This window comes from Hypanus sabinus, chromosome 14 (genome assembly GCF_030144855.1).
Source record: "Hypanus sabinus isolate sHypSab1 chromosome 14, sHypSab1.hap1, whole genome shotgun sequence".
Classification (NCBI taxonomy): domain Eukaryota; kingdom Metazoa; phylum Chordata; class Chondrichthyes; order Myliobatiformes; family Dasyatidae; genus Hypanus; species Hypanus sabinus.
In genome coordinates this window covers 90951093-90973872 of record NC_082719.1, presented here as the reverse complement: position 1 = coordinate 90973872, position 22780 = coordinate 90951093, and the positions used below count along the sequence as shown (strand labels likewise).

The following is a 22780-nucleotide window of genomic DNA, read 5'->3' as shown; positions in this document are numbered from 1 at the left end:
AGGGTGGCATGGCTTTACCTAACTTTCGTTTATATTATTGGGCAGCTAATATACGTTGTGCTACCTTCTGGTCTTTCTTCCATGGCCAACCCGAGTGCCCTAACTGGGCGACGATGGAGCTGAGCTCCACTAAAGAATTATCTATCTCTGCACTTCTTGGCTCTGCACTCCCTAGTAGTCTGCCCAGATCAATAGCTAATCCTCTTGTTAGACACACTTTGCGTATATGGGCTCAGATCAGGAAATGCTATGGTTTCCAGGGGTTTGCCGTTTCCAGCCCTATTGTTCATAATCACCTTTTTTTACCTACTACATACGATTCAGCATTCCAGGTTTGGTATAGGAAGGGTATTGGACATTTTGAAGATCTTTTCATTGATAATCGCTTCGCTTCTTTTCAGCGGCTCTCTGTTAAGTTCAGTCTGCCCAATGCTCATTTTTTCAGATATCTCCAAATCTGACACTTTATTGCTCCTTTAATTCCTAACTTTCCTGAAGTGCCTGCGAAAAATGCTATGGACCTATTTCTTTCCATGAACCCACTAGGTAAAGGCTTAATGTCAATCATATGAGATAAACTAGCAGCCTTACGACGGGCTCCCATAGATAAAATCAAAATGGCCTGGGAGCAGGATTTAAATACCTCCTTATCTGAGGAGAGCTGGGATTCGGTTCTCAAATCGGTTAACTCAACCTCTCTTTGTGCTCGCCACTGCCTTTTACAGTTTAAGATTGTTCATAGAACCCATTTGTCCAAATCTAAACTATCTCGATTCTACCCTAGCGTTAGTCCGCTCTGTGATAAATGCAAGAGGGGTGTGGCCTCTCTCATCCATATGTACTGTTTCTGTCCTAGCTTGGAGAAATTCTGGAAAGATGTCTTCACTACATTATCGTGTATTCTGAATCAGCAGCTAGAACCAAACCCCTTAATTGCTCTGTTCGGTTTTTGGGGCGAGACAGATTTATGTCTGGGTCCGACCAAATGCCGAATATTATCCTTTGCCTCTCTCCTGGCTAGACGCTAGATCCTCCTAAGATGGAGAGATGTTGCCCCGCCCACTCATGCTCAATGGCTTAATGACATCATGGCCTGTTCGGACCTCAAAAAAATTCATTATTCAGTTCTCAATTCGGATCTAAAGTTCCATAAGGTCTGGGGATCTTTTATTGAGTACTTTCATAACCTTTCTCTTGACTAGGGTTTTTTTTTTCTTTTCGGTCCCTTGCTTTCAGCTCCTTTTTTTTTCTGGTAGAAGGCATTATTATCCTCTGTTGCTGAGTGTATTCACAGTCTGGGAGTTTGGCTGTCCTGAGTTATACTCTCTATATTGCGCTGTGGTTGGTCTGGAGTTGCTGTTGTTTTTTCTTGTGTTGTGGGGCTTGGGAAGGACATTAAGCTTACTTGTCTTTAATTCAGGTGCTTTTTTTTTGCTAAACTCTCTTCCTTTGTAGTATATTGTTATTGTATGCTTAATTTTGCACTGTTTTAATGTTCCTCATTGGGATTTGGGGTTTTTAATTTGTAAAATGTTTTGAAAAACTAAAAAAAAACTGAATAATGAATTTTTTCAAGGTCTAACCAGGACATAATATCATTAAGCCATTGAGCATGCGTGGGCGGGGCAACATCCCTCCATCTAAGGAGGATTAAACGTCTAGCCAGGAGAGAGGCAAAAGATAATATTCGACACTTGGTCGAACTCAGATGTAAATCTGTCTCACCCAAAAAACCGAACAAAGCAATTAAAGGGTTAGGTTCTAGGTGGTGATTCAGAATATAAGATAACGTTGTGAAGACATCTTTCCAAAATTTCTCCATGCTAGGACAAAACCAGTGCATATGAATGAGAGAGGCCTCGCCCCTTTTGCGTTAATCACAAAGAGGACTAATATTAGGGTAAAATCAAGATAGTTTAGATTTAGACATGGGCTGTATGAACAATCTTAAACTGTAAAAGGCAATGGCGAGCACAAAGAGAGGTTGAATTAACCAATTTGAGAATCGAGTCCCAAGTCTCATCAGATAAGGAGATGCTTAAATCATGCTCCCAAGCCATTCTAATTTTATCTACAGGGGCACGTCGTAAGGATGCTAATTTATCATGAATAAATGATAATAAACCTTTACCTAGTGGATTAATAGAAAGAAATAAATCCATAACATTTTTCTCAGGCATTTCAGAGAAGTTAGGAATTAAAGGAATAATAAAGTGTCTAATTTGGAGATATCTAAAAAAATGAGCATTGGGCAGATTGAACTTAGCAGAGAGCTGTTGAAAAGATGCAAAGCGATTATCAATGAAAAGATCTTCAAAATGTCTAATGCCCTTCCTATTACCAATCATGGAATGCTGAGTCATATGTAGTAGGTAAAAAAAGGTGATTATGTAAGATAGGGCTAGAAAAGGAAAAACCATGGAAACCATAAAATTTCCTAAACTGAGCCCATATACGCAAAGTGTGTCTAACAAGAGGATTAACAACTAACAATTGGACAAGCTACTAGGGAGTACAGAGCCAAGAAGTGCAGAGATAGATAAATCTTTAGTGGAACTCAACTCCATTGCCACCCAATTAGGGCACTTGGGTTGGCCATGGAAGAAAGACCAAAAGGTAGCACAACGTATATTGGCTGCCCAATAATATAAACGAAAGTTAGGTAAAGTCATGCCACCCTCTTTTTTAGATTTTTGGAGATAAACTTTATTAATTCTAGAGCGCTTATTCTTCCACAGATATGACAAAATAATAGTCTAAGGAATCAAAAAAAGATTCAGGAATAAAAATTGGGATTGATTGAAATAAATTTAAAAGTTTAGGGAGAACATACATTTTAACAACATTAATATGACCTACCAAAGACATAGATAGAGGTGACCATTGTAAGAGACTCTGTTTTATAGTATATGAAAGATTGGCAAAATTTTCACGAAAGAGATCTTGAAACTTCTTTGTGACTGTAATCCCAAGATAAGTTAATTGATTATGAACTACTTTAAAAGGGAGATCACAAAATGTTAATTCTCATGCTTCTTTATTAATTGGGAAAAGTTCGCTCTTATGTAAATTAAGTTTATAGCCAGAGAACTTGCTAAACTGATCAAGAAGTGAAAACATTGGAGGTAAGGATGTAGACAGATTTGAAAGAAAAGTAATAAGTCATCAGCATAAAGAGAAACTTTATGCTCAACATCCCCTCTCCAAATCCCGGTCAATTCAGGACAATTTCGAAATGCTATCGCAAAAGGTTCTATAGCCAAATCAAAGAGAAAGGGACTTAAAGGGCATCCCTGACGGGTGCCACGTTTGAGGTTAAATAACTGGGATTTCTGAAAATTAGTCAAAACAGAGGCAGTAGGACACAAATACAGCAATTTGATCCAAGAGATAAAACTTTGAACGAAGTCAAATTTTTCTAAAACTGCAAAAAGGTAGTTCCAGTCTATACGATCAAATGCTTTCTCCATATTGAGGGAAATAACACATACAGGAATCCCTGTTGGAGGTGAATATAAAATGTTAAATAAACGAATGTTTAAAAAAAGGAAGACGGTTTTTAATAAAACCAATTTGATCATCAGAAATGATAGAGGGAATAACAGTTTCTAATCTATAGGCCAAACCTTTGGCCAAGATTTTAACATCAACATTAAGCAAAGAAGTCGGCCTATACAAGGAACACTCTGTTGGGTCTTTACCTTTTTTTAGTAAAAGAATAATAGATGCCTCATCAATAGAGGGTGGCAATTTACTGTAATTAAACGTCAGACAATACTGAGAATAACTGAGGAGAAAGAAGAGAAGAGAATGATTTATAAAATTCTACGGGGAACCCATCAGGTCCATTTATTGTCTTTTGCACATTGGTTGCTTGTCTGTCTTTGCTGTGAGTGGTTTTTCACCTATTGCTTCTTCTATTTATTGTGAATGCCCACAAGAAAATGAATTTTAGGGTAGTATATGGTGATGTATATCTAGTTTGATAATAAATTTACTTCTAACTTTATTTTCTGTCATTAAAGTGGCTAGTAATTAAAAACTCCTCCAGGTGGCAATGCTGAGTCAATGCTGATTATGACAGCAATGTTATAATTGACGGGCTAGTTAAGCAGCCCTGACATACAGTGATACTGTACCACCATAAAATAATTTCAAATAGTTCACTGAGATGCTAATAAAATTTTATGGACACCCTGTTTGTGGTATGTTTGTGATTAGACTTTGGGACTAAATGTAAACAAATCATGGAATTCTTTAAGACTTTCTCTTTTTTTCATTGCAGGAATAACCAACTATCCCAAACCTTCATGTAATAACTTGTTCATTTATGTAAACTCTTTAAATCTGGGATACAATAGAGATTTAAGGAATAAAACTAAGGAGCTTTTTAAAAGAAGCTTATGCTTTTTTGAACCTCCAGGAAGTACCTTTTAACTCGTAGCCCTTCTATCACAAAGTAAACATCCCACTGAGAGTTGGAAAGTGGGCAAATGTGATGTAGTCATTATCCAGGGTCTTAAATGAAACCCAATATTCTTTCATATGAGAGGATTTGTACAAGTCATATATCAATGATAATAAGCCCAATTCTGATACTGTGCAATTTCTGGTGTCTCTTTTAGAATTGTACTATTTGAATGCCACATAAATGTGAAGCTTGTGCTTAGAAAACAATAAAACTCTGTGCATTCTCTGATTCTGTCATTGGGTAGCAATTTTCCTGAAGATTCCTCAAATCTTTAAAATATTCTTACCCAATTAAAAATTGCACGCTATTAGGATAAGCCATAAAATATTTTACTTTCCAACAAATTTTCCCCCTTCTTCTCTTCCCCAGTCTGGCCTTTTACCTCCTCTCATCTGCCTATCACTTCTCACTAGGTCTCCTCCTCCTTCCCTTTCACTCATGGTCCACTCTCCTCTCCTATCAGATTCCTTCTTCTCCAGCCCTTGACCTACCCACCTGGTTTTACCTATCATCTTCTGACTATCTTCATTTCCCCCTCCCCCCACCGTTTTTTACTGGCATTCTCCCTCTTCCTTTCTCGTCCTGAAGAAGGGTCTCAGCCCGAAATCTTGACTGTTTATTCATTTCCTTAGATGCTACCTGACCTACTGAGTTACTCCAGCATTTTGTGTGTGTTGCTTTTTAAAATAATCGTATCTTTTATAAAGTTATAGTACCCTTGGTAGAATTTACCACAAGTGTTTCTTTTTCTCCCTTAGTCTGCAGGGTTTGAGGAGAAGACCCTCTGTGTTGTGAAGTCGTATGATGACTTGAGTCGAAAGCTCTGGAATCTCAAAGGACTTCCCTTGACTGTCACATCAGTCCAAGGGACGCACCCTGTGTTTCGATACACAGATGTAAGTTAATATTTACCATGCAACATTTCTAGTGTTATCAAGAATGTTGTGATCTCAAGTATATTTTGTTGTTAAAACACAATCTTGTCACAATGAGGCCATTTGAATCTTTGATTCTCTGCAGGTTCCATGTAAGAGAATGGAAATGGCCCTGTTACCCACAGCACCTAAAGTCCTTTTAGTTTTCTTCTGAACGCTACAATTGAAGCTGACTCCATCCCTTTCCCAGGCTGAATCTAATATTCTGCTTTTTAAAACAACTTTTCCTTCAGATCACTTTTAGTTCTATTGCTATTCTTTTTAACTATTTTAGTTTGCTTTGTGAACCTTCTATGAGAATTCTGTGCATTGGTCATTATCTTCCCCGTCAGCTGTCTGAAACTGTACATTACTGTTCACACCGTGATGTCCTGTTTGACCTTTAGATGAACATCCTTGTGCTATTGCCATGATTGCTTATTTTCGTACTTGTAACACTGCCCCAGTTCATTTGCTGAAATCATTATCTTTGTTACCTGTACACTTAATTCCTCCAACTCTTTTCTGGCTGGTCTTCTATTCTTCAGCTCCATAACCTGGTGAATCCAAAACTCTGCTACCATGCTCTGATTTGAGCAGACTCATTCAGTAATCACTTCATTGCTTGCTGCACTGAATTGGCTGTCAGTTTGGCAAAAAACCTATTTATAAAAATTTTGAATCTTACTTACAGATCCATTCTTGGCCTCACTCCTCCCTCTCACTGGAACTTTGAGAGATTGTTGAGACATCTCCAATTTTGTTAAGACCTAATTTCTGACTTTTCCGCAGCGGCTGTCTTGGCACTAAACTGGATTTCCTCTTTGACAGAAGCATGGCATTGCTATATGGTTTAGTGTTTGTTTTTTTGCTGCTGCTTTTAATATTGCATCTAAAAATAATATTTAGATGCTGTATGAATGCAAATTATTCCTGTATTCTCAGTGATTTAAAGTTGACAAGACTGCTTCTGTGCTACCCTCTCCACTCCTGTTTTTGTGTGGGAGATCATGGGGTTTGGTGGGGAACTAGTCAAATGTAAAGAAAAATCTTCCTAATAGACATATTCCAATTTTAGAAATTACATATACACCATTATTTTCAGCTATAAATAAAATAGAAGGCATGGTGAAAGTTAAATATCTGTGTGCCCTAATTTGTTAGTTAATCAGATGCTCGTGCCCTGGTAATTGTTTTTTGCTCTCTCTTGCAGGTTTTCCCACCTGAACCAGTGAAACCAGATTACTCCTATCATAAGAAGAGTAAGGATGGTAAATGCTTGCTTCCTTTAGAAGATAAGCCATGTCCTGCGTATGTCCCGGCATTAAAAGGTAAAGGAGGGCGGAACCATGGGCTTTCTGTGACACATGTGGTTTTTAACAGTCTTATGTACCATGCAATGAAAATCAAACACATAGAAATACTCAGCAGGTTAAATAGTATCTGTGAGGAGAGGATGTTTTAACGCAGCGACAGATTTGGATGAAAATTTATAGACCTGAAACATTAAATCTCTTTCTCTCCCCACAAATGTTCGAGTATTTTCAGCATTTATTTCAGATTCCAGCATCAGTAATATTATGTACTTGGACTTGTAATTCCATGTGTTTGATATGAAGGGAAGTTCTGTTCTGATATTTTGTTTCTGGAGTGCTGGGAGCGGTAGCAGTCAGTAAGAGCTCTGACAAAGGTCAGCGGCATATTAGTTCAAACACTTTGTTAGAATTCTAACTGACATCACTCAGCTGCATGGCTCACTGTGCCTTATCCCTAAGTTCTACCTTTAACTCCAAATACTTTTTAAAAGTGTATTGCACCAAAGTTTATTGAGGTACACTCACTAATACCAAAATGTTTATAGAGCGAGTATTTTATAAATTGGTTCTTCTTAGACAACCAAATTAGCAAGTCTTAAAACAAAGATTGTAATCATCGATGCCTAAGTATTATGTAGCATGCCTTTATAAGAACCTAAGGAATTCTGCATCTTAGTGAAACTGACCCATTGTTATTAATGGCTTAACTTTGTAATAATGATATTTAATAAAATCATGATGGCAAACATTAGCATTCACATCCATTGAGCTGTGAAACCAGTAGCAACTTTGGAATGCTGTGCAACACACACACACACACAAGATGCTGGAGGAACTCGGCTGGTCAGGCAGCATCTATAGAGGGAAGTAAACAGTTAGCACCTGCAGAATTTCTTTTCTCTCTGTTTGGAATGCTCTGACTGTATAATGGTGTACATGCTCTGTTTGTAGTACATGCACTACAAGTATGTGTAGTTTAACTCGGAAACTTGACTTATTTGCCCTTCTCCATAGATAGGGCTAGTTGGAGTTTTTTCTGCAGTTAGGAGAGTAAAACTTGTTAAGTATATGCAACCTAACTTTGTGTAGAGTTCCCTGAAGACAGTACATTCCCTTGCATAACATCTCGGTGCTTTTTTAACAGCGTACTGGCTGTCACTGCTTACCAATTTACTGATTTTAAGAAAACACAATTTTGAGTATCCCTGAGACTTAAGAATCCTTAAATCTTCCCAACCTGGTGTCCATGGACCCTTAATGATATCATTCTATGGCAATAAAAAGGTTGGGAACCCCTAGCCTAGGTGCTCTGGTTTTCTTCCATAGTCTGAAGATGTATCGGTTCTTAGGTTAATTGGTTATTTTCAATTGTCCTGTGATTAGGCTAGTGTTAAATAGGTGGGTTTCTGCGTGGCATGGCTTCTTCCATGCTGTATCTCTAAAAAAATAATTAATTGTTATTTGCTTCTGTATTTGTTTCAAAATAATATTTAGATTATTTTATGGTGGAACACAGCAGGCCAAGCAGCATCTATAGGGAGAAGCGCTGTCGACGTTTCGGGCCGAGACCCTTCGACAGCGCTTCTCCCTATAGATGCTGCCTGGCCTGCTGTGTTCTACCAGGATTTTGTGTGTGTTGTTGTTTGAATTTCCAGCATCTGCAGATTTCCTTGTGTTAGATTATTTTATGTTTTGTCAAATTGAAATTAATTGTTAATAAATGGACGTCAGACATCTTGCTTCAGTATTATCTTGCCACGTAGAAGGAGGGCAGTTGGCTCATCCAGTTTATTCCAGCACTCAGAGCACACCTATTAGCTCAGTGTTCTCCTTACTTCCCCATAGCCTACTCTGTCATGTTCCCATCAATGCCTCACTCTACTTTCTCACGTCAACCTCCCACATCAGTGTTAGTTTGCTGTGGCCAATTAACCAGCCAGTTCATCTATGGAATGTGTGGGGAAATTTGCAGCACACATTGGAAGCACGTTAGTCGCTGGGAGAATGCGCAAACTCTGCACAGACACCTCCCAAAGTCAGAATTGAACCTGGGTCACTGAAGCCATATTGCAGCAGGAGTAAGTGCAGTGTCACAGTCACTCACTACATTAAATTCATAGCAGAAGCATCCAGGGCCCGAGAGGTAGAAGTCATGCTAGAGGGTCAATAACTCATTATGAAATTCTTCCTGGTCAGCGTAAGTTGCTTTGCTGTTTTCTGAATAATCCATGTTTGGTTCCTTTCTGTCTTGCTGTGTCGCTTTAAGTAATTACCCAACTAACTTTTCTGACAATCAGAATCGGAATCCACTTTTTTTTTCCCTCCGCTGATCTCTCTAAGCTGTACGGGTGTGCAGCCACACAGTAACTAAAATGTTCCTGTGCACATCGCCTTCGTTGCCACGCAGCTGGAATAGTTCACAGCTATCAAAAGTTTATGGAACATGAAAGGTTTTCTTTGTTATACTGTGTTTCATTCATTCATTCAATTAATAAATAACCGAAGTATGTAACTTTTTTCAGTTTTAATTCTAAATATTCATAGTAATCATATTACAAGAAGTATACATAAAATGATGCAAAGTTTTCGGGTCATGTAAAAATTTCCTACTCAGAGCAATGGTTGGTCTGCGCAGCTGTAAAAAAAAATTGTGGGAACCTTGCTTATCGCTGATAGGTGTCATGAAATGTGTTGTTTTGCAGCAGCAATGCATAAAAATTGCTGTAAGTTACAGAATATATATATTGTGCAAAAAGTGAACCATTCAGAAATCTAATGGCAGAGGGGAATAAGCCATTTCTAAAATATTGAGTGTGTGTCTTCAGTTTCCTGTAGCTCTTCCTTGTTGGTAGCAATGAGAAGAGAGATGTCCTGGATGGTGAGGGACCTTATGATGAATGCAGCCTTCTTTTGAAGATGTTCTCAGTGGTGGAGAGGCTTGTGCTCGTGATAGAGCAGGTTAAGTTAAAACCCTCTGTAGCTTTTTCCAATCCTGTACATTGGTGCCTTCATTCAAGATGATGCAACCAGTCAGAAAACTCTCCACAGTGTACCTGTAGAAATTTACTATAGTCTTTGTGACATACCAGATCTCCTCAAGTTCAAACGAAATATAGTCGCTGGCGTGCCTTCTTTGTAATTGCATCAGCTTGTTGGGCTCAAGATAGATCTTCAGAGATCTTGACACCCAGGAACTTGAAATTGTTCACCCTTTCCGCTGTTGATCCCTTGAGGAAGTCTAGTGTTTGTTTTCTCCCCGCTTCCCTTTCCTGAAGTCCATAATCAATCCCTTGGTCTTACTGACATTGAGTGCGAGGCTGTTGTCAGGCATTGCTTGAGTGGTGAGATGACTTTGAGTTTAGTGTAATGTGTAACATTTGTTTTGTCCTCAGTGATCTGCAACATGGAAGGAAGTGGGAAGTGGCCTCAAAACAAAGATGCTATTCAACGCATCAAAGCGGCTTTTCACATCAGACTGGCCGAGCTCCTGGACCAGCAGCATGGGTTGACCTGCCAGCCCTCAGCTACCCACGTGGACGTGTACAAGGCATGTTAAAGTTAGAGATGTTAGTGCCATGAACAGAAGTTGTTTCAAGCGTTAGTATCATCTTACGTAAAGCAAACGCATAAAGACAAAAAAAAAATTGGAAAATAAAATTGTTGAGGCTGTTTTTAAAGGTTCAGTTTTAATTCACGTTCAGAATTTGGGGCATTTAAGAGGCCATTAGATGAGCACATGGTAAAATGTAGGGCTATGTGGGAAAGAAGGGTTAGATTGATTTTGGAGTTGGTTAAAAGTTTGGCACAACATTTTGGGCTGAAGGGCCTGTACTGTGCTATAATGTTCTATGTTCAGAAAATACTTGTTGAACTGAGGAAGGAAAATATAAAATTTTCAGCTGATCCTTTAATCAGGTAGTTTTAGCTAATAGTAAAGTGTTCTGGAAGAGTGAATCCTACTTTCTGTTAACTAGTGTCAGTGAACAAGGTGTCATCTCTTCAGCACGTTGAACATTTTCTTGTCTTGGAGAAATTAGTGATGGAAAGGCATGGAATGGGCATTCTACAGACTCTCTTCCAAAGAACCTAAATTGCAGCTCATTTAGGAATTCTACAACCCAGCGTACTGGACCAACACCTCTTCTGCTCATAAGTATTGTGTAGGGTATCTTGCAGGCTTTCATTTGAGGAACACAGCAGACATTAAGTAAATCTGAGTGTTTTAATTTAGAAGTAATTCATTATGAAGGTACAGGTAACTTATTTTTATGGCACTGAATTGCAGTGTAATCAAATAAAGGCCTTTCAACAACTTAATGAGCCTGTCTTATCATTCCATAAGTTCTGGGTTGATTTTTTTAACACAACTATTTTTCCTGTCGTTCCTCAATTTCTCTGAACCCTTAACAATCCTTTTGATCTTTTTCCTTAAATTTACTTAGTGACTTGTGGGTAGAGAAATCACAGATTCACTGCCCTCTAGATTGAAGAAAATCATTCACGTTTCTGTCCTGAATGCCTGTCCACCAATTTCAAATATATTGTCATTGAGCCATATACATGTATACCACCAAAGGAAAGATAATTATACCACTTTTATACCATTTATATGAACTGTTATACCACTTTATTAATGTATAATAACTAATCTTTCCTGTATCACTGTCAACCCTGGTTCTAGACACACCAGCATTGTTTCTTCTAAGCCATGCAGGAGCACGGCCAAGCAGTGAAATGCTCCTGTGCACATAGTCTTTGTTATTGCACAGCTAGAATTTTCTTTTATATACTGTTAATATAATTGTAGAATTATGCTAATATAATTTTGAAATCTATGTTAATATAATTGTGAAATACCCTGTAATTAATTATGTTAATGAATATAATTCATAAATTTTATGAACAAATTTTCTACAAACCTTTACTTTGAAGCACTTTAGAACTTCAACAAATTTACATTGTTAGCGTTTCAAGTTACAACACTGTTAGAAATTATAGCAATAAACAGAACAGAGGTCAATAGCTCATTGTTAATAAACCAGCAGCCCGCTATACGCAGATGCCATCTAGTCAGAGCATTTTACTTTTGTCATTATGCCTGTCAGTTGTTTTGACTCTTTAACGTTGTTTACTTGAATTGTGAGTTGTGGTTTGTGTTTGTTTGATGTGCTCATTACAAAAAAACATTTAAAGTGTCATGCAGTTTTCAGGCTGTGTGAAAAACGTCCTGCTCAGAGCAATGGCTGGTCCACGCAGATGTACAAAAAAAAAGAGGGAACATTGCATCCCAGCTAGGGGAAACAGTAGCTCCACATCTATCCTGTCAAGCTCTGTGATAACTTTGTACGTTTCAATAGGAGCACCTCTCATTTTACTGCATTAAAGGGATAAAACACGTAATTTGGTTAATTTATTCTTGCACAACAAAGCTGCGATCCTAAGAATCAATCTGGTAAACAATTGTCGTTCCAAATTTCACTGCTGTTCTCCTTTTACTCTCAAAAAGTCAGTCCATGTTGTTGTATTGCATTCTGTCCAGCTCCTTCATTCCTCCACTTTAGCCCTCTGTGATGTGCTGCAGGTATTAACTTGAAAATGACTCTTTCCTGCTAATCAGTAATGTTTAAACAATCAGCTGTGGAACACTCTCATTGACCTTGCTGTCTAAACAACTCTAACCTGTGTATTCTCATCCAGCCACTGAATACCAACTTGCTTGCTTGATTATACCTTTGTCATCTCTACCTTCTCTGACTAACAGCCAATCCTGTTTATATCACCTTAGGAGCTGTTTGGTTCCAATTAAGGCAGTAGTACGCTGTTTCTTTTTATACTTTTGTATTGAAATATCTCCAAGGCCTTATTTTTCCCTCACATTCTCACACCAGGCATTCCCATCATCAAACATAATCATTCTGTCATTGGTGGCTTGACCTGCTTAGGCCTTAAGATCTGGAATTTCTTTCTAAAGCCTCTCTATCTCTTTCTTCCTTAAATATGCTCCTTAAAAATACTACTGTTTTTAAACATTTTAGCCATCTGCCTCAATATATTATATTCTTGAGTGTTCTGGCTTCATTTTATGTGATAATGTCCATCAGGATGCTAAATGGTCCTGCATATACAAATTGTTGTCTTAAGAGTGTTAATCAAGGTTCTTTGACAGTGTATTTAACATTCAATGTAGTATTTAACTAAGTGTATAAATATAATTTTGCAATTGTTGACATCTGTAATTGCTTCTGCTAGAAAATATAAATGAAGTTCCTTGTCTAACTATGTTGATATGAGACAATCCTAGGACAGCAAGAAGTTGAGTGATGTGTTTCCTATATGTCAAATATCAATGTTATTTTTTTAAAGATTTAACCAGAGCTTGATTTCTTTTCACAAGATGTTTAAAGTTGTTCCTGATTTTACTAGGAGGGTTATGTTTTCCGCGTCCAAGTTGCATATCACAGAGAACCTCTGATTCTGAAAGAAATCCAGACACCAGATGGTATGCTAAAGTATCGGGATACTGAAGAGACCTTCCAGCTAGAATGGGAAACCATTCATCTGCCGTGCCTAACAAGCACATTGCATGGGTAAGCAATGTTCGAGAAGAATGTGGTGATCTGCTGCTAATCTTTTGAAGGGCCAAATGGCCCAATTCTGCTCCTATGTCTTATGGTGTTATGAACATATCCTATTTATCTAGAAGTTAATTTACATTTGAAGTAACAAGATAAATTTAAGACCGTAAGACATAAGAGCAGAATTAGTCCATTCAGCTAATTGGGTCTGCTCCACCATTCTATCATGACTGGTTTATTTTCCCTCTCAACTCCATCCTCTGGCCTTAACATGCTTATTAATCAAGAACCTATCAACCTCTGCTTTAAATATATCAAATTACTTGGCTTTCACAGCCGTCTGTGGCAATGAATTCCACAGATTCAGCATCTTCTGGCTAAAGAAATTTCTCTCTATCTCTGTTGTAAAAGAACACCCTAATATTCTGAGGCTGCACCCGCTGTCCTAGATTTTCCCATAGATGGAAACATCCTCTTCACGTCCACTCTTTCTAGGCCTTTCAATATTCAATAGGTTTCAAAGAGATTTCCCCCACCCCATTCTTCTGACCACCAGTTTGCACAGGCCCAGAGCCATCACACACTCCTCATACATCAACTTTTCATCCCTGGGATCATTCTCACCTGCATCCTCTGGACCCCTTCCAATGCCAGCACATCTTCTCCTAGATATGAGGCCCAAAACTGCTCACAATACTCCTGGTCTGACCAACACCTTATAAAGCCTCAGCAGCTGAAACCTTTTACAGACCTGGAGCATTTTCTGATATGATTAGTCAAGGTTCATATCAGTAACAGTTGAGTGCTTCCTTCTGAGATTCCATAGCCCAGAGAGCCACGGAACATAAGGAGCAAGTGGGAAAGTGGCATGGCCAAAACTGGCTCAACTGTGATCTTACTGAATGGAGAAGATGGCTTGAGAGTCCTATGTCTACTCCTGCTCCTGTGTGTTTTGCTTTATTATGATTTACTTTATGACCAGTGCATTTGTTCTCTATACAGTTTTTTATTTGTGATAGAATTTTGTAACCCGTGTAGTCTTTATACATCTTGGCACCTTCTCCAATGCAATCTCATCTTTTCTCTAATGTGACAGAATTGTACGTGGTGCACATGTTGTTACTTAATTACAGTATATGGACCAGCTAAAGGAAAGTAGCCTTTATTTCCTCTTACCCACACTACTAATCTCTTTTTAAAGGTAATGTGAAAGCGCTCTGTGATGTCCTCAGTTCTCCCACACAATGCAAAATCTTTCCTCTTACCTCCCCAAATGCATTTACTCAGACTGCTATATTATAATAATATGTGCCATTATTTCTGCCTAACTGACCACACTATCTTTGCAAGCTTTCCAACACACAGACCCAGACACTCAAAACGCTGGAGGAACCTAGCAGGTCAGGCCACATCTATGGAAGGGGATAAACAGTCGACCTTTCAGGCTCAGACCCTTTAGCTGGCTTTATTCCCTTCCATAGATGCTGCCTGACTTGCTGAGCTCTTCCAGCATTTTGTGAGTGTTGTTTAATACTTCCAGCATCTGCAGAATCTCTTGTGTTTATTATCACTTGCTTTCCTCCTTGCTGTCAACTGCATGACCAGTTTTTATATCATCAGCTAAGTTTTGTATTACTTCTCCTGCATTTGGATCCAAATTATTAAAGTACATTCCAAAAACAAGGCACAAAGTGTAGAGACCTCTGGACACCATTGGCCTTCAATTCACAATTAGCTTTCGCTTCCATTTGTGATGCAGCTTCTGCTCTCCTTGAATATGATTGGCTTTTACATTTTTGTCTGATCTAACATATATGACCTTGTCAGAAAATTTGGTAAAACCTACGTATTAATTTTAACTACATTAAAAGCGGCATCCCTATAGACTCTCTCTGTTACCTCTTTCAAAGATTAAATATTGTGCAAAGTTTGTCAACATCCCTCTATAAATCCGTTTTGATGGCATTGATTAATCTGTCCTGGAGAATGGATTCCAATAATTTACACATTTAAATCTACAGCCTTATAATTGGTTTATCACTTTGTCCTTTTTAAAGTTCAAAGTAAATTTTATTATCAAGTATGCCACCATATACAGCCATGAGATTCATCCTCCTGTGGGCATCAGCCAGATTGCAGAAGGCAACAAACTGCAAATTCAAATAAAAATAGCTAGCAATAACTAATGAAAAAAAAGATGAGATTAAAAAGTCCTTAAAGAGAGATCATTGGTTGTGAGAACATTAAATGATGTAGCAAGTGAGTGTAATTATCCCCTTTTACTCAAGAGCCTGATGGTAATAATGTTGATTTTCTAATCAGTTGTATAATATTAGCAGTTTGTCAGTCCTCTTGTACAGCTCTTGTCATCTGGGAATGTTTTAAGGCAGAGCCTCTACGTTTACATTCCATGCTTTATTTAATCTGTACCATTTACTATATACCAATTTATTAATCCTTAATAGTCCCACTTTTGCGATGTTTATCCCATCCTCTGTTACCCGCTGATTTGCTCTACTGCAACATCCACTATTTGTGAAGACGGTGTGAAATATTCATTAAATGAAGTTTTATAAACTTTTGGTTACAAGGCTTTCTCTTTCTTTAATTCTTTATTTGATCTTTGTGTTTGTAAACCATCCTTGGGTTTATTTGGCAATGCTTTTTTCATGTCGTAACTTCCTTTACTTTCTATGTACTTCTATGTTTTTCGCTGTGTGAAACTCTAAAATGGAGGGGAATAAACATTTGATAGATTGAGGTGTGGAGAAATGGCACAGGAGAGTAGTTGAGGCCATTATCAGTCAGCCATGATCATAAAGGCAGGACAGACTTGAAGGGCTTGGTGATCTCCTCCTGCTGTTTACTTGTGCAGGTTGACTTGAAAGATTTAATTTTAATATAATGTCATATAGTAAGGATCTTAACTGTTCCAAGTAGGTGATATTCTTCAGCAGAGTAGTCTTCATAAGTTAAGCCATTAAGTATAAAACTTGGTAGGTCATGGTGTGGATCCTGGTGAGGCAGCACCTGGGAGTATTCTGTTCAGTTTTGGTTGCCCTGCTGTAGGAAAGATGTTATTAACTGGAAAATGTACAGAGAAGATTTAGAAGGATGTTGCCAAGACTTGAGGGACTGAGTTACAGGGAGAGATTAGTTAGCCTTAGATGTTATTCCTTGGAGCACAGAACACTGAGAGACGATCTTATAGAGGTGTATATAAATCATGAGGGACATAGATAGGGTGAATACACTTATTCAGCCCCCCCCCCTCCCCCCACAGTTAAAGAATCGGGAACTAAGGCGTAGAATTAATAAGGATTTGAGGGGCAGCTTTTTTTTACACAAATTGTAGCATCTATATGGATGAGCTGCCAGGTTCAGTAACAACTTAAAGGACAGTCGAACATGTGCATGGATTGGAAGGGTTTAGTGGGTTATGGGTAAGTGGGACTAATTCAGATGGGGGGCATCTTGGACTTCTAAGGCTGAAGAATCTGCTTCTATTAAAATTCTGATTTAAATCTCTTCCCAGGCTTCAACAGCAATATTCTGCATACAGCGGAACATGTCGATTTGCAAAACGCTGGATCAGTGCTCAGTTGCTCAGTGATTACATTGGCGAGGAGTGTATTGATCTTCTAGCAGCCTACCTCTTCACCCAGCCTGCACCTTATTCATCACCTGTGTAAGAACACACTTCTATTGATTCTTAGTGTCTACCAGGAAGCATTGCATCTCTGGAGTTTTTTTCCACAGTCCACCTTTGTGTAATGAGTGAATTCACTGGCATTTTTGACTGACTGTAGGATAGCTTTTTGCTTGTCAAATACATTTCCAGTTTTATTTTTACTTTTAGTTAGACAAAGTGATGAACAGACTCTTCCGGCCCAGCACGGTAACTTAGTGGTTAGCATAAAGTTTTACACTTCCAGTGACCCAGATAGCTGCCTGTGAGGGGTTCGTACATTCTTCCCGTGACCGTCTGGGTTTCCTTCGCGTGCTCTCATTTCCTCCCACAGTCCAGAGACATATCAATTGGTAGGTTAATTAGTCATTGTGAGTTGTCCTGTGATTAGGCTAGGATTTATCAGGGGTTATTCGGCGGTGTGGCTATAAAGGGCCGGAAGGGCCTATTTTGTGCTGTACGTCAAGAAGAAAAGAAATAAACCCCCCTATTTGCAGGGGAGAAGGCAGGGGAGTGGAATGACTGGAAGAATTGGATCAGCCCATGATTGAATGGCGTAGATGACTCGATGGGTTGAATGGCCTACTTCTGCTCCTATATCTTATAGTCTTTAAAAAAAAATGGAGAGAAAAAAAGAATACAACTTTAAATGCATCAATTTCTTCACAATTTATGCACTTGTAACAATTAGGTACACTATGGTTATACAATTAGGTATATTCACGTCTTCTCTAAAGACTACTTGCTAATGAAAGATCATTATTTTGATTCTTAGATTTAGGGGCTTCGCCCAATGGGATAAATTCCCTTTGCTATATTCTGGACTTTAAAATGAGCTGTTATTTTTACTGCACACAAAATTCATGGAGAGGTTGATGAGATAGATGCCAAGAGGTTGTGTTCCTTGGCTGGAGAAGGTGTGGGTTTAAGGCATTAATCTTGGGATAAGGATTGTATATTTAAGACAGTAATGAAAAGATTTATTTGCTCAAGAGGTTTTAATAATTTGAATTCTCTCTGTCAGAGGGCATTGAATACCTGGTTATTCAAGTGTAGTCAAGAAAGAAATTGACAGATCTCTGAAGACCAAGGGAATCTAGGATCAGGCAGGATTACTGCAAGAAAGGATGGACAGGCTTCATAAACTGTATAGACCAGCTCTACTTTTGTGTTTATATTTCATGATGTTTACGGCAATCTTCATAATCTGATCAGAATGTGGTATATTTATCTAACTTTGATTTATCTTTTTTTAAATCTTAACAGCTCTCCACAAACTGGCTTCCTTCGCTTTCTGAATTTGTTATCAACGTTTGATTGGAAGAATAACCCACTGATTGTGAATCTGAATGGTGAGATAAAAGGTAAAGCCTCAACGTGTACTCACTGGTAATTTTAAACTCAACAGATTCAGCAAATGCTGGAAATTCAGAGCAACGTACACAAAATGCTGGAGGAACTCAGCAGGGCAAGCAGCATCTATGGAAATAAATAGACATTTTGGGACAAGTCTCTTCACTGATGTTTTACAGTCAATTCTGATTCTGTTACAGTTAACGTTGATTAGATTAGGTAAAATGGAAGTTAAGCCAAAATTTAACAACGCAGCAGAAGCATGAGATGATCCCGCCTTCTTCTAATAGTGGTTTCTTAAATTCTTGATGAACAGTCTCAGCCTGAAACGTCAACTGTTTATTTATTTCCGTAGGTTCTGCCTGACCAGCTGAGTTCCTCCAGCATTTTGTGTGTGTTACTCTGGATTTCCAGCATCTTAAGGATCTCTCGTGTTTTTGCTTCTTAGATTACATTGGACTAAATCATGCTTTTCAAAAGCCTTGGTAATACAAGGTGGTGCTTTGCTGTAGATATTTACTTCGGAAAGTTGTCAGTGAAATAAGTTTTAAAATATTGATGTTTATGTTTTCTTACAATTTACAAGGAAACCATTTGGTCCATGGAGATCAGGACATTCCCTGTTGCGAAAATAAATTCCTACGCTTCTCCGTTTTAAGCAATTGCCTTCTTACCTTGTAACCATACCCCATTATTTGAGACTCCCACGTGCAGAAACGTAGTAAAAGCTATCCTGTGATTTTTCCTCAGGGTTCTATATATTCCAGTAGAATCACTCCCCATTCTTATTGATTAGGGCTTCGTTTAGTTTACATTTTGACATCAATCTGTTTAAAGCAGAGGTTGGCCACCTTTTTGCCTCTGTGGGCCAGATCGTGTATTAATGAGTGGACGGTGAGCCAGATAAACGCCATAAAAACTTGAAATATGGGAATTATCCATTTAAGTACATCCAGTTATGTTTTGCCTGAAATTAATGAATAATGCATGCTAGAAAATCATTTGTGCTTAAGGTTGCCCACCCCTGGTTTAAAGGCTTTGACATCCAGGCTGCTCTGTGTTTGGTGCATCATAAGTGCTTTTCTGTCATAGTGTTCACTCTGAAAGTCTGTATACAAAACTGTTCTGCATTTGCAAATTGTATAAGGATTGGTATGTCCTTAAAACTGAAAAAAAAACATTTAAGATTAAGATTAGTTTTACCTGTCACATGTATATTGAAACATCAAAACATTCAGTGAAATGTGTCATTTGTGTCAAGGCAGCCTGCAAGTGTTGCTGTGATATCTGCTCCAGTATAGCATGCCCACAACCCACTAGCCCTAACTGGTATATCTTTGGAAAGTGGGAAGAAACCAAAACACCACCAGGTCATGAGGAGAACATACAAACTTCTTAACAGCAGCTGGAATTGAAACTCGATATTTCAGCTGGCGCTGTAATGACATTACACTAATCGTCACTCTACCATGCTGCCCACCTTTGGCTGCTTCCTGAACCTAACGTCCCCCAGTCGAGGAAATTTCTTTGCTTGTCTCCACTTCAAGCTCAACTTGTCTGTATGAATGGTGTCCTATTACCACGCTCACTGTATGTCCATCCTACCAGCTTCTGGTTCTGATCTTCAACTATCTCACTAACCACTTCTCTCCAACCACCCAAATTTGCCTCAACCAGATGAGAGGTTGGACGAACTTGAGATGTTTCCTCTGGAGTGGTGGAGGCTGAGGAGAAACTTGATAGCGATTTATAAGATTATAAGCCTTCTAATCCTGTTAGCATCCTGGTAACCCTCTTCTGCACCCTTTCCAAAGATACTTCTTCAATCCATAGAATATCCGTGATCCAGTGAGTTGGAAAGAAATAGTCAAAGTAGCAAGGGATAGCTAGTGACATTGTTAGATGAGGCTTTTGCATAACTATATCAAGAAAGAGCAGGATGTTATTTTAATTACAGTTTGAATACCTTTGTGAGGAACATACATTATGTGTATAACATATCATGCTATGAGAAATGACACGTGTAATATCTGTTCTGCATGTTTCATAGATGCTGAATATGCTGAGATTAAGAATGACTTTACTGCAGCACGGAATCAGCTTCCTGTTATGTTTATCGCTACACCCAGTGACAGAAAATCTTCATTATGGACTAAAAAACGTACTTCAGCACCGGTAAGCAGGAATTCTCTCTGGATTGCAATGCTGATGCCAACAGCCGGGGGTGGCATGGTAGCATAAGGGTTAGCAGAACACTTTTCAGTTTAGGTGACCCAGGATTCAATTCCTCCCTCTGCCTGTAAGGAGTTTGTATGTTCTCCCTGTGACTGCATGGGATTTCTTTGTGTGCTCCAGTTTCCTCCTACATGCCTTTGGCCATTGTAAATTGTCTTGTGATTAGGCTCAGATTAAATCTGGGGGATTGCTGGGTGGCGTGACTTGTAGGGCTGGAAGGGCCTATTCTGTGCTGTGTATCTCAATAAGTAAAATTTGAAGGGCCTGCACCTGATTTACCACTCACTGCTCTCATCCAATCCCTGCAGAGATGTTGCATTTTAAGACTGAAGAGGAATTGATTTTGTTTAAGTATACATGGAAGTATGAAACTGGTTTCCATAACCATGGGTTATTGGATGGTAGCATTGTGGTTAGCACAATGACATTAGAATTTGGGAGGTCGGAGATCGGGGTTCCATCTCAGCAAGCTCCCTGTGAAAAGCATGGATTTCCCTCAGGTCCTCTGATTTCCTTGCGCAGTACAAAGGTGTACTGGGAAGATAAATTGGTCGTTGGAAATTGTCCCATGGTTAGGTTAGTGTTAACCAGGGTTGCTTGAGCAGCGTGGCTCAAAGGGCCAGAAAAGCCTATTTTGTGTTGTATCTCTAAATAAGTAAATTCCTTCTGAAAACCCATTGCCCTTAACAGAAAGAAAGTTGTAGTCCTTGCTCTGTTTTTCTCTTACCTGAATCCATAGGGCTCCATCAAAACAGAAAATGCTGAAAAACATCACTGTGGTGAAATGGCCAAAGACTTGCTTGTTCCAAACTGAAAACTGAGCAGCTGGATAGAAATGGACAACAGACAAGTGCATCCACATCCTGAGAATGAATTTAAGAGTATTAATATATTCTGTAGCATACATGCTGTTCATGAAATGGTATGCTCCTTGCTCTTGAATTAGGAATTTTGTTTTTGGACCCATTGTTTTGTGGCATTGCTAAAAATAAGGTTTTGAGTTTGTAATTCAAACCTGATTGAGTGTCACAAAATATCAAACCACTCATTTTCGGGAAGTTAGTTTTAAATATATGCCTCGTGCATTTGAAAAATTCTCCAAGGCATTAGCAAGTTGAACTATGCCCTACTTGAATTTAATCAAAGCAAGGCAATGACTAATGATGTGCTGAAACTGGCGAGGGTTTAAATGAGGTTCGTGAAATGATTCCAGGATTGAATGGCTTGTCAAATGAAGAACATTTGATGGCTCTGGGCTGGTATTCACTGGAATTCATAAGAATGAGGGATGACCTCATTGAAACCTATGGAATGGTGAAAGGCCTTGATAGAGTGCATATGGAGAGGATGTTTCCTCTGTTGGGAGAGTCTAAGGCTAGAGGACACAGCCTCAGAATAGAGAAGTGTCCTTTTAAAATGGAGATGAGGAGGAATTTCTTTAGCCAGATAATGGTGATTCTGTGGAATTCTCCCACAGGCAGCTGTGGAGGCCAAATCTTCATTGATGTTTAAGACAGAGATTACGAGATTCTTGACTGGTCATTGCATGCAGGGATACAGACAGAAGGCAGGAGATTGGGGCTGAGAGGAAAATGGATCAGCCATGATGAAATGGTGGAACAGACTCATTGGGCCAAATGTCCTAATTGTACTCCTATATCTTATGGTCTGATGTGAACCTTTCAGATTCTTCAACGATTGATCGAGCTAGCAAGCCAATCATTGGAAATACTGCAAAGACAGCTGCTGGATCCTTTTGATAAACCTGATCTTAAGGTAATGTCTGGATATTGCAAGTAATTGTCTTTTGCTGTATAAACTGCAAGGACTTGACAACTTGTTCTCAGTTTTATTTCCATTTACCTCCGTGTTTATTTACAGATTGTGTTCTTTTGTACATTGGTTGGTTGTCAGTCTTTGCGTGTAGATTTTCATTGATTTTATTAGAATTTCTTTATTCTGTTGTGAATGCCTGCAAGACAATGAATCTCAGGGTGGTAAATCTTGGCCATGTGTTGGTGCGTGGCCAAGTGGTTAAGGCTTTGGGCTAGTGATCTGAAGGTTGTTGGTTCGAGCCTCAGTCAAGACAGTGTGTGTGTCCTTGAGCAAGGCACTTAACCACACACTGCTCCTGCACGTTTATAGCCCAGTGGCAGAGGTTGGTGCAGTATGGACAGGACAAGACATCTAAAATCTTTTTTTTAGGCCTGTAGGTTTGATGTCAGTGG

The 22780-nt window shown here is 38.8% G+C and overlaps 1 protein-coding gene across 1 annotated transcript in view; it reads left to right on the top strand.

Annotated features, from left to right (window-relative positions):
• The window catches only part of nol6 (nucleolar protein 6 (RNA-associated)), a 109071-nt gene that overhangs the window by 75772 nt on the left and 10519 nt on the right, over window positions 1-22780 (top strand). The window contains exons 16-23 of the mRNA XM_059989613.1: window positions 5230-5367; window positions 6599-6716; window positions 10094-10248; window positions 13125-13288; window positions 16812-16964; window positions 18231-18328; window positions 20368-20492; window positions 22239-22328. Of these exons, the coding sequence (XP_059845596.1) occupies window positions 5230-5367; window positions 6599-6716; window positions 10094-10248; window positions 13125-13288; window positions 16812-16964; window positions 18231-18328; window positions 20368-20492; window positions 22239-22328 (1041 nt within the window). The remainder of the gene's footprint in view (window positions 1-5229; window positions 5368-6598; window positions 6717-10093; window positions 10249-13124; window positions 13289-16811; window positions 16965-18230; window positions 18329-20367; window positions 20493-22238; window positions 22329-22780) is intronic.